The following is a 12,256-nucleotide window of genomic DNA, read 5'->3' on the forward strand; positions in this document are numbered from 1 at the left end:
GTAGAAGAAACAGGATGTATAAAAACCCTGAGGTGAATGTGCTTGGCAGGTTTGAGGAGTTGACAGAAGGTCTGTAAATCCAGAGCACAGATTGTACTGCTAGAGTCTGGAGATTAAGTGATGCCACAAAAGGCTTAGAAATCCGGGTTGATACGTTTGGACTTTCTTGGCAGGACAGTGTAGAGATTGTAGAGTAAGCAGTAAATTGATATCATTCTAGCACTTTAGATCATTCTGACTCCCGAGTAGAAGAGGCAAGAATTGATGCAAGGAGACCGATAAGGCTATTTCAGCAATGAAATATAAGATAAGGGTGGCTTATATTAGAATGATGGTGGTGGGAATGGATAGAAGTGAATTGACTGGAGAGATGTTTAAATAGAAATAGGACTAATTTCTGATGAGGTCCTCATCAGAGGTCTTGCCTGACTGAGGAGTCAAGAATAGTAGCAGTTTGCTTTTAATTATTATTGCCGAGATTCATTAAGTGTTTTTATATGCCATGCACCATGCTAATGAATCTCATTCAATCCCCAACAATCCTATAAGATAGATATTAATATTTCTATCCCACTTAACAGACAAGAAACAGACTTACAGTGATTAAATGCGTTGTCCAGGATTATTTTGTTGTTTAGTCGCTAAGTCGTGTCAGACTCTTTGTGACCCTGTGGACTGCAGCTCACCTGGCTACTCTGTCCTCCACTGTCTCCTGGAGTTTGCTCAAATTCATGTCCATTGAGTCAGTGATGCTACCTGACCATCTCATCCTCTCTTGTCCCCTTCTCCTTTTGCCTTCAGTCTTTCCCAGCATCAGTCTTGTCTAATGAGTCAGCTCTTTGCATCAGGTAGCCAAAGTCATTCAAAAGCAGTCCAAGATTATACAGTTACTAATTAGCAACTTTCAGGTCGACTTGAGTAGCTGGGAGCTATCTCTCTAAGACAAGAGACCATGGACCAGGAGCAATTCTGTAGAAAACAATGACGATTTCATTTTGAGTTATGTTAAACTTGAGAAGGCTGTGAGAAAGCAAAGTGGAGATTCAAGTAGACAGTGGGATCTTGTGTAAATGCCCTCCTTTGGGCTGAATGAAGCAGAAGCCTGATGCAGCCAATCATGGCAAACAGAACAGGTACATGGAATTTTTAGGAGACTAGTATAGTGCCTTATGGGCTTCCCTCATAGCTCAGTTGGTAAAGAATCTGGCTGCAATGCAGGAGGCCCCAGTTCGATTCCTGGGTCGGGAAGATCCCCTGGAGAAGGAAATGGCAAGCTACTTCAGTATTCGTGCCTGGAGAATCCCATAGATAGAGGAGCCTGGTGGGTAGAGTCCATACGGTCCCAAAGAGTAGGACACGACTGAGTGACTTTCACTTTCATAGTGCCTTACAGTTCCATCAGATGTATTGAACGAGATTGGATTTCTAAAGTGAGAAGAAGGTTGAATTCAAATGCATTTCCTTTTACTCAAAACCCACTAGTGGTATTAATTAAAGCAAAACCTTTAGCTTAAAACTGGGCAATTATCTGTGATTTCAGAAATGTAAGCAGAACCATCATTCATGAAACTGACACACATTCCTCTTGTTCACTGAGCTTTAACTACCAACCCTCTCCCATCCTTCTGTCCTCATTCTCTCTTCCAACTTGATGGATGGCAAATCTTACATGGTTTTGTAATGAGCATCACGTAGCAGTTTGTAATTAAACAGTGGAGCTGAAATGTTCTGTTGTGTTGCTTCTGACTCAATCTTAATTTTTCAATTTCTGAGTAAAAGCACTGTAGATTTAAAGCCCTGTAAACTCTCTTTTATTTAGAAATTGCTACTCACAAGTGTAGGAAAACTGTAAAGTTTGCAAAATGTTTTACTTGCTGTTCCAAATATCATCTGTCAGAGTCTGAACATGTGCTAGCTACAGCAATATGTTAAATAAGGCAAAGAAGGAATTTTCTTTGCATCACTTTCCAAACTCCGCAGACTGTAAGATTAGATTACTTGAATGAAGTAAAGAGGGAACAGGAGCAGTTAGGATAAATTCAATCCGTGTAAAGTTATCCTGGTTAACTCTTGCCTAGAGCTCTCTTTTAGATGGATCTTCCACTTCAGTGCTGGTTACGTACAATAAAAACAGGGACCTTGGCTATTGTGCTGCAGCCCCGGCACCTACCCTAGTGTTGGGTGCAAAATAGGAGTTCAATAAACACTTGTTGAATAAGTGACCACACAGCAATTAACAACTCTTTCTCCCCACTTATTAACAGACTAGTATATTCCAAGTGTTAGTTGCTCACCCAGAGTTGTGTCCAACTCTTTGTGACCCCATGGACTGTAGGCTGCCAGGCTTCTCTGTCCATGGAATTCTCCAGTCAAGAATACTAGAGTGGGTTGCCACGCCCTCCTCCAGGGTATCTTCCGGACTCAGGGATCCAACCCAGGTCTCCTGCATCGCGGGCAAATTCTTTACTGACTGAGCCATGAGGGGAGCTACCAGGGAAGCCCACCACTGCCACACTTTTGAGGGGCTTCACTTAGGATTCTCTGGTGGCTCAGATAGTAAAGAATCTGCTTGCAGTGCAGAAGAGCTGGGTTTGATCCCTGGGTCGGGAAGATCTCCTAGAGAAGGGAATGGCTACCCACTCTAGTATGGGTGGGTAACCTGGAGAATTCCATGGACAGAGTATGTTCCAGGCATTGGGTTAAACCTTTTATGTGTATTATCCCATTTAATGCTTAAATTGTTATGCCTGTTTTATATATAAAGGTGATGAGGAAACAGGCTTACTGGAGTGAAATCACCTGCACCTTGTTAGGACCTGGTAGCTGCAGACTGAAATCAGGGTCTGTTGGACTCTGAGATCCATCCCCTCCTGGTTCGAGAGCTTAAAATAAGAGAAGTTTTTCTCCACTCATGGTGTTACTTGGGTCTGCATTTTTAAAAATTCAGTATCTTTTGCAATAAAGAGAGGTGGCAGGATTTTTTAAAATTCAGTTTTTTATGAATGAACTGCATTAGTGTATCCAACTACAAATGTGACCAAAATGTAAACTTAGTATCATGTTTTCCACTTTGATGTGATGAGAGAGAAATAGAGAAGACTGCATTACTTGTTACGTATTAGGAAACCGCATCATTAGGCAGTGTGTTTTTAAACTGCCTTAATGTCTTATGTGTGATTAATCTGGAAGAGGCAGCAGGTTGAAGGTGGTCTGTGTGTGGTTACCCATATCTGTTATTATTGTGTTCGTTCAGATGGACTTTTATTCTCTAGCAATTTATTGTCATTTGCTCCTCCCTCATGCCCAACCCAGATGCCAGAAATCGAATTTCCTAATGACATCATTATCTGTACAGCAGCTGGTTTTGATAAAGGATGCTAAGCCCAGTAAGGGTAGAAGGAGCAGAAAATGAATTCAGAAGAAACAAATCTTGTGTATGTTCTCATCATTTTTTAAAAGTATGATAGGTGGAAATGATTTTTAAACAGCAGTATGGTGTAATTTAGAATATTTATATAACATTCAGAAATACTCTGTGGATTTTCCGAGTCTTTAAAATATAATGGTTTGTGGTTTCGGTGTTTTTGAAAGTTCTGGATAGCAGATGTGGAGAGAGCACTGTTGAGCCTAGCACACGAACAGCTCCTCTGCAGGGATCTGCCACCTCCTTCTCTTTCCACTTGCCTTGTCCTTGTTCTTGGCCTGTCTTCACCTCTCTTCTCCATCTGCCTCATCTCTTCCATTGAGCTCTTCCCAATCTCAGAACTCCACTGAGAAATGGATGGGAAAGAGTTTCTGTTCATGGTCCTGTGATGATTGCTGGGGTAGTGCTCGGCATTCTGAGATTACATGTACATACAATACCTTGTTTTCTGAAAGACATGGTGTGTTACATGAGTTAAAAGGATTTTTCAGGTCATTGAACAAAAATGTTCAATCTGCCTCTGGTGCCTGACTTGAAGAATTCAAGGAAACTTACTAATGAACAGATATTTAATGCTAATTTAAAACACTACCGTTTAAAAGGGATTTTCAATTATCTGAATGATGTTGGAACAACTTGTGACATTGTTTGGTTTGGCGAATCCTGTAATGAATCCTGTAATATAAGAAGATGGTATTGCATGTACCCATTCTTAATGAGATTAAATTATAATGTAAATATTTCCACCCTTCCCTCCTACCCAAAGCCTGTTTTCTTCCTTTTCCAAGTCCCTGCTTGTTTGGTTGCCTTTTCTGCCTGCTGTTTGGTTGTTGCTGCCACCTGACGTCTCAAAATAAAATTGCAATGAGTTTACTTTTTCCAAAAGATTCTCACCGTTGTGCAAGTTTATGGAAATAACATTTGAGAGCAACAGTTGTTTTTCTTGAACTCTTAAATAATAGCACTCTGAAGTGATTACTTACTGTGGAGAGAATACAGGTAGCATATCTTCCACCAGCGAAAGGTCCGACTAATAAGATAGCAAGAGATTTAAGAGTAAAGGACCACTTGGCCAGTGTGACCTTGGCAGGTATTTAGGCTCATAAAGTCAGGCTCAGTGCTCTGAAAGATCTAGTCCAGTTTTAAGACTTTTTTTCCCTGTGTTTATTTTTGATTATAAAGGCATAGCCCTTATACATAATACCATTTATTTCTTTGGATTAAAGGTCTCAGCATTGACTGTGTTTTCTTTTAGAATTGTATTAAATAGATGATCACATTTTCACCATGTGAGTGGATAGCTGTGATGTCTTTCCTTTGCTCAATTAGCGAGACAGATCTGAAGTCTTTGTGTTGTAGATACAACCTTACCCAGAGTATCACTTCCTTGCTTAATTAGTTACGTATGGGCATCTTCAGCTTGACTTTGGCCCTTGTAACACAAGTTGGCAAGATGGCAAAAGTTAATGGTGCTGCTTACAAAGTTCCTGTTTTTTTTTTTTTCCTTCTAAATCCAAATCGGGACTGTAAAAGATTTATAGTAACACTGTTCAGTTTTCTTCAGCATTTTGAAAAGTAACGTTAGTATTGCCATGGACTAGAAAGAGACCTAGAATCTAGGTCTAGATTCTAGATCCAGAGACCTACAGCTAGAAAGTTTTCTAGATACAAGAGAGTGAAGAAAGATGGAGTTCGCAGTGTGTGATGGAATCTTCTTTCCCAAAGAACATTACAATTCGGCAAAACCCTTTCCTTGAGGACTCCTGTAATCTAACACTGACTTCCTAAAGAATAGTTTAACATTTTAACAGATATTTTGGTTGTTGCTGTTTCTCTGTAAATAAGTCATTCATCCTTTATAACCTTGTGGATGGTCAAGGCAAAGTCGAATGAACACAGACCCGCGCCTTCAACTAGTTCTGCTGGTCTTTAAAGAATTGATTCCTAGAACCCCTGGTGGGCGGAGAACATTTTGAATAAAATAAAAATGGATTTGAACCTGCTATTATTTTTCTGTTTAGATACCATCCCTATTCAGATGGTCATGAATCTTAATTAAATACAGTTTGCTTTGCTACTGTCCTTTGCTTACAGATTTTTCAGACAGGTTTCTGTGATCTTGTTCAAGCCATCCTGACCGAATTGTACCAGTAAAATCTTGAGAGTCACAGCCTCAAGTGACTGGCTTGCTGCTAAATATAGAACCTTTACTGAGTTCCTTTGAGCCACTAATTTTGTTAGTCTGTTGAAAAAGTTACTGTTACTACTCTCAGGTTTATCTGGCATAATTCCTTATACGCTTGAGCAGAATGATCAGAATTTCGTTATCTTTTTGCTACTGAAACCTTTCTTTTCTGATACCTTACAGTTTTATTAAACATTGCTATCAGATTTCTGTTTATTATCTAATTATTACTGACATTTTTTTCCCCTGAGCTGAATAAGGAATGAAGTCATAGGATGGCTTTAAGAAGTGGTTAAGACACCTCTGAAGTCAAATATTCTCAGTTTGAATCCTAGCCTTACTTTGCTCTATGGTCTTGTGCAAGTTATTTAACCTCTGTGAATGTCAAACCTTCCCTCACCTCCCAGATGAGGTCTGGGACAGACCCCATGGCACTCTGTGCTTTGTAATGAAATAGTTGTTTAATTCTTTTTGTTTAGTGTCTTTCTCTTTCTACTGGATAGTTTGCTCCATGATGCAAACTATTGTTTATGATTTTTCTGGTTCTTCACACGTGTCTTGCACACAATTGAATGGCAAATGTTTGTTGAATGATTAAAATGTGCTCTCATTTAAGAGGTGAAGACACTGAGATGCATATCATGCGTGACTTATCCCAAGTCACATATTTTCTGAAACAGTTGTAAGTAGAACTCAAGTTTTTAGTCTCCTATATAACTGTATCCTCCGCTCTTTCTGCTGTACTCTGGGCTTCCCAGGTGGCTCAGAGGTGAAAAATCCGCTTGCCAACGTAGAAGCTGTGGGAAATGCAGGTTCGATCCCCAGGTCAGGAAGATCCCCTGGAGGAGGAAATGGCAACCCACTCCAGTATTCCTGCCAGGATGATCCCACAGACAAAGGAGCCTGGTGGGCTACAGTCCATGAGGTCACAAAGAGTCAGACACGACTGAACACACACACACGGAGAGAGAGGTTAAGCAACATCTACAGGTGTATTACAGAGGCGGAATGCACACATGCTCCAATGGGCTATGCAAATTGGGAGGCCAATAAAAAGTCCTTTTGCCAGGGGTTGGATCCGGAAAGGCTTAGTGAAAGAGGAGACATTTGAACTGTCCATACAGGTAGATTATGGATAGAGAGATCACTCAAGACATAAACATTTTATGTAATTATATGTATCATTTTAGTCTCATTATGTTTAATCTCTTTATGTCAAATCTACAAAATGTTTAGTAGCTAGCTAATGATCTTGTTTTATTTCAGTGAACAATGTGGGAATGTCATATGAGTATCCGGAATACTTTTTGGATATTCCTGACTTGGACAATGTAAGTTGTTTTTTGTAGATTGTGGTCATAGAAAGAATGCGTGCAGGCATAGGTGAGGCAATATGGTATAATGTTGAGACTGAGCGCTGGAGTCCATCTAACAGCTGAGATTCACACCCTGGTCCTTCTACTCACTACCTGAGATCCCCAGGGAATGACCCAACCATCCTTAGTCTCCGTTCCCTTGCCTATAATATAGGCAGCTTTACAGAGATGTTAGAAGGATTGAATGAGAAAATATTTATCATCTCATCTGCACAACGCTACATTCAATAATAGCTCCAGTTTTATTATTATTATTATTATTATTATTTTTATTACATCAAAGCAGCTCTGTTTAAGTATCAGGATTGTAAACACCAATTTAAAAGCCATAATTGTGTTAATAGTATACAGCAATATAGTGGATTCAGGTAAACTAGCTCTACCAAAATGAAAGCTATATACTTGATGCATGTCTAATTCTTTAATAAAAACTAGAAAACGTATTATTGAAAGAATATGTAAATTTTTAAAAATTGTTGAAAATATTAGATTCAATAGTTTCGTCTTTCCATGTTAGCGGAGAGGAAATTGCATATTTATTTTAGGTTTAGTGTGGTTTTTTCACTTGCAGATTTCACTTGTACGTATACTTTGGATTTTGTATACTAGCATGAATCACTGCATTGTTGAAAAATACTGTAATACTGAGAGTAAAGTATAAGCTGCCTCTTTACCCCCAATCCTGTCAGTTTCCAAGGTCTATACTATATCTGGGGAAACTTTCAGTGCATCTCTGGATTATTTATATATCTCTATCTATCTTATGTATAATATGGTCACTTCCATGATCAAATCTATATAAAATGATCAATATTTCTTTTGCAGACCATCAAGAAACTGATAAGTGTTAATGTCCTTTCTGTTTGCAAGGTAAGGAAACTTATAATAAATATGTCATCCTTATAAATAGCTTCTTTATAAGTATGTCACCTTTTTCTGGATCTTTCTATTTAAAAGCACTGAATCAGTTTGTTCACTTCAGTCAGCTCTTATTTTGATTCAAGTATGTATTCCAGATGAAAACAATTTATTTCCTTACGTTTTCAGAAAGTAGAAAGAACTAAATACCAAACAGATATCTATATAGTTCTCCTTTTTAGCAACTGAACATTTATTAAATGCCTCTTATATATAGACACTTCTACAAAAACATAGTGAGTCCTTGGAATATGCAGACTAACTTAGACTAAAGATTGATTCTTTTACAAAGCTTTCACCTATGAATAATTCATTGCTAATCTACTGTTTCCAGTCCATATCTCCTGTGGTCCACGTAAGCTGATGAGCTAAATGTTGTGGAAAAGCATTGTATGTGGGACCCCAGAGTAATGAGAATGATTTTTATTAGCCACACATGAAAATTACTCTCATTTCTAGTTGCTAGACATCCATTATAGCCATGTTACTTGTATATGCCAACAAAAGACACCACAGCTAACATATGCTAAAAGGAAGAATAGCTAGCAAGTATGAGCATCTCAGAACCATCCCTCCCTACCTCTCTTAGGATGAGGAATCTTATTTTCCCAATCTGGGATCGAACCTGTGCCCCCTGTAGTGGAAGCTTGGAGTCCTAACCACTGGACCACCAGAAAATTTCCATTTCCCCTTTTATTTTAACAGTAACTACAATGAGATAGTATACCTTGATTATACGTACCAGACCAGCAGAAAATACTGCTTAAGGCAGAATTTCCATACGTAATATCAGGTAGTTTAAATTTAAACATACTGATGGAACAGCAAAATTATTAATATTTTCATTAACTCATATACTAATTTAAGAAACCCCCCCCCAAAAAAAAAGCTCAAAACTATTTGGACTGACCAGATAAATATAAATAAGAATGTAATTATATATATGGCATAGTCCTTTTTTTTTAATTGTGAATATTTAAAGAAAAGTTCTCCTTGGGTCTTCATGTCCTGAGAAGTCATAACCCCTTACACAGTTGATTTCAAATTCAAGGACCCTAAAATCTTATTCCAAGTTCAGAGGAATAAAATCTTATTATGCCTTGTTCAACTTTTCATATATGGATAGCTGTGCTTCTCCCTGTGTAATGTATATGTCGCTGTTAAAGCGTGTAGTTAATTCAGTCTTTATGTGATTTTAGCAATATAGTTGGTTCAGGTCAAGCAGGTCCACCAGAAGGAAAGCGACAGCGTTGATGCGTGCACACCATGTGACATCTGGCAGCGTGCTGCCTAAGGCACCTCAGATGAATCACATTGTAAGATGACAAATAACTTTATAAAATAAATAGTTGCTCTATGTTTTTTGTTGTGGTTAACCAAGATTTTTTCTCAAGTAAGATTCAATGTGAGGCAAACTACAAACAAGTGAATCTGTGAGTAGCTTTGGCTCAAGACACACGTGCACAAAATTAATGCTTGTAAAACATGGTTAATGTGCGTATATCTGTATAGTCTTAAAGGTATTTCCCTTGGCATGCTATGTAAATGTAATCATTCTTCAATAATCTGTGTAAGGTTTCAAGTTAATTAAATAACTCCATCATTTACTAGTAATACAGCCTTGAGTGAATTACTTACCCTCTGTGCTTCAGTTTTTCATCTATAAATTGAGGATAATTCTCTTTACCTTACAGAGTTGTTTTGGGAATTAAACAAGGTAATATGTGTAAATCTCTTAGAATAGTGCCCAGAGCATACTAAAGGCTCTAAAAAATGTTTCTGTTACTTTGTTAAACTCAGAGATGGTGAAGATGTTGAGTAAATGTATGCAGCTATTACTTTTTTAGCAAGCAAATTTTTTTATCAAAATTAAGATCACTGTGGTCTATAATTTGTTTTATGGTTTTTGCCTTTTGAAATGACTGTGTAATATGGTTTTGATAATCCTTTCTAATATATTTGGCCAAATGCTTAAAAATAATGAGTGTTGGAGAGGTGGTCTGAAGATGGCAGAGGAATAGGACAGGGAGACCACTTTCTCCCCCACAAATTCAAAAGATCAAAAGATCATTTGAATGCTGAGCAGCTTCCACAAAACAACTTCTGAACACTGGCGAAGGACACCAGGCCCCCAGAAAGGTAGCCCATTCTCTTCAAAAGGAGGTAGGACAAAATATAAAAGACAAAAAGAGAGACAAAAGAGTTAGGGATGGAGACTATCCTGGGAAGGGAGTCTTGAAGGAGGAGATGTTTCCAAACACCAGGAAACACTCTCACCGGCGGGTCTGTGGGGAGTTTTGGAATCTCAGAGGACAACATAACTGGGAGGAAAAAAAAAAAAAAAACCCACAGAATATGTGCCTAATTGCAACTCCCAGCAGAGAAGTAGCCCAGAAGTAGCCCAGATGTGAATCTGCCACCAGCGAGCGGGGGCTGAACAGGGAGGTGTGGGTGGCATTGAGAACTGGGCCTGAATGCCCTGAGGACAATCTGAGGGAGCTAATGTGAGACAGTAACCCGAACTGTGGGATAACCAGAGAGAAAAAAGAGAGAGAGAGGACTTTACTGTGAAAAGCTCTAACCTAAGGCACAGCCTGGCCTGCTCACAGAACAAAGGACTAAGCTAATACCAGAGGAGAGCTAGCCATCTGCAGACCGGCACCTCCCCACGACCTAGAGGCAGAGAGGCAGGTGGGCGACAGCCAGAGCTGGAAGGTGAGGGACAATCTCGGCCCCAGAGACGGCATCCTCCACCAAACTGCGAGCAGGCTCCCAGTTGCTAAGCAAGTCTTCCTGGGATCCTGGACGGTTGACATCCGCCAGGAGGGTCGCAGAGGACACACACAGCACACCTGAGATGGTGCTCTTGCGACACACCCGGGAAACTGAGCGGCTGGGACTGGGGAGGTGATAAGACGCACAGACCACCTGGGACAGTGTGCTCGCCAAGCACCTGGTCGCCTGAGCTGCTCAGACCTGGGAAGGGCACAAACCGCATGCGCAGCCGAATCTGTGTCTTTGTGGAGTACCTGAGAACCTGAACCTGAGCAGCTTAGACCTGGGAAGCACACGAAACCCAGGGCCTGCTTTGGACAGTTCCCCTGCAGAGCAACCTGGAGGCTGAGCAATGTAGACTGGGAAGGCACACATGCTGTGAGCTGGGGCAAAACCAGTGTGGTCCATACACTTCGAGCACTCGCCACACATGCCAGTGATATTTGTTTGCAGTGTCCCTCCCTCCCCACAGCACAACTGAACAAGTGAGCCTAAGTAAGTGACCACCTTTGCCTCCTTGTGTCAGGGCAGAAATTAGACACTGAAGAGACTTGCAAACAGAGGAAGCCAAAATAAACAAAGAAGAGGGAACAGGTGCAACAGATTAAAACCCTGTAGTTAGCATTGATTAAGCATTGGAAGGGGCCTATAGACCTTGAGAAGTATAAGCTGGAACAAGGAACTATCTGAAACTGAACTTACCCTACACTGCCTTCAACAGCTCCAGAGAAATTCCTAGATATATTTTACTATTATCATTTTTAAATTCTTTTAATTTTTTTAAGTTCTTTATTACTCCTTTAATTTTCATTTTTATAACCTACTATTACCTTGCAAAAAAGACCCTATTTTTAAAACAAATTATATATATATACATATATTTTTATATAATTTTTGTGATTTTGTTTTGTATTTTTAATATTGTATTTTTGAGAGTCTAACCTCTACTCTAGATTTTTAATCTTTGCTTTTTGGTATTTGTTATCAATTCTGTACTTTTAAGAATCTAATCTGCAGTACCTATTTTTACTTAGGGGTGTGATTACTGGCTTGATTGCTCTCTCCCCTTTTGACTCTCCTTTTTCTCCCCCAGGTCACCTCTATCTCCTCCCTCCCCCTTATCTTCTCTACTTAACTCTGTGAATCTCTCTGGGTGTTCTGGGCTGTGGATAACACTTAGGGAACTGATTACTGGCTAGATTTGTCTCTCTCCTTTTGACTCCCCCTCCTCTCCTCCTGGTCACTTCTATTGCCTTCCTCCCTCTTCTCTTCTGTATGTAATTCTCTGAACCTCTCTGAGTGTTCCTGACTGTGGAGAGCACATAGGGAATTGATTACTGGCTAAATTGCTTTCTCCCCTTTTGATTCCCCCTCTTCTCCTGGTCACCTCTATCTCCCTCCTTCCTCTTCTCTTCTCCATGCAACTCTGTGAACCTCTCTGGGTGTCCCTCACTGTGGAGAATCTTTTCACCATTAACCTAGATGTTTTTTCATCAGTACTGTATGGATGGAGAAGTCTTGAGGCTACTTTAAGAAAAAGACTGAAAGTCAGAGGCAGGAGGCTTAAATCCAAAACTT

The 12,256-nt window shown here is 39.7% G+C and overlaps 1 protein-coding gene across 1 annotated transcript in view; it reads left to right on the forward strand.

Moving 5' to 3' along the window:
• Positions 1-12,256, forward strand: part of HSD17B12 (hydroxysteroid 17-beta dehydrogenase 12) — a 177,440-nt gene that overhangs the window by 120,928 nt on the left and 44,256 nt on the right. The window contains 2 exon segments of the mRNA NM_001101307.1: positions 6,876-6,940; positions 7,811-7,855. Coding sequence (NP_001094777.1) covers positions 6,876-6,940; positions 7,811-7,855 — 110 coding nt within the window.

This window comes from Bos taurus, chromosome 15, assembly GCF_002263795.3.
Source record: "Bos taurus isolate L1 Dominette 01449 registration number 42190680 breed Hereford chromosome 15, ARS-UCD2.0, whole genome shotgun sequence".
NCBI classification, from domain to species: domain Eukaryota; kingdom Metazoa; phylum Chordata; class Mammalia; order Artiodactyla; family Bovidae; genus Bos; species Bos taurus.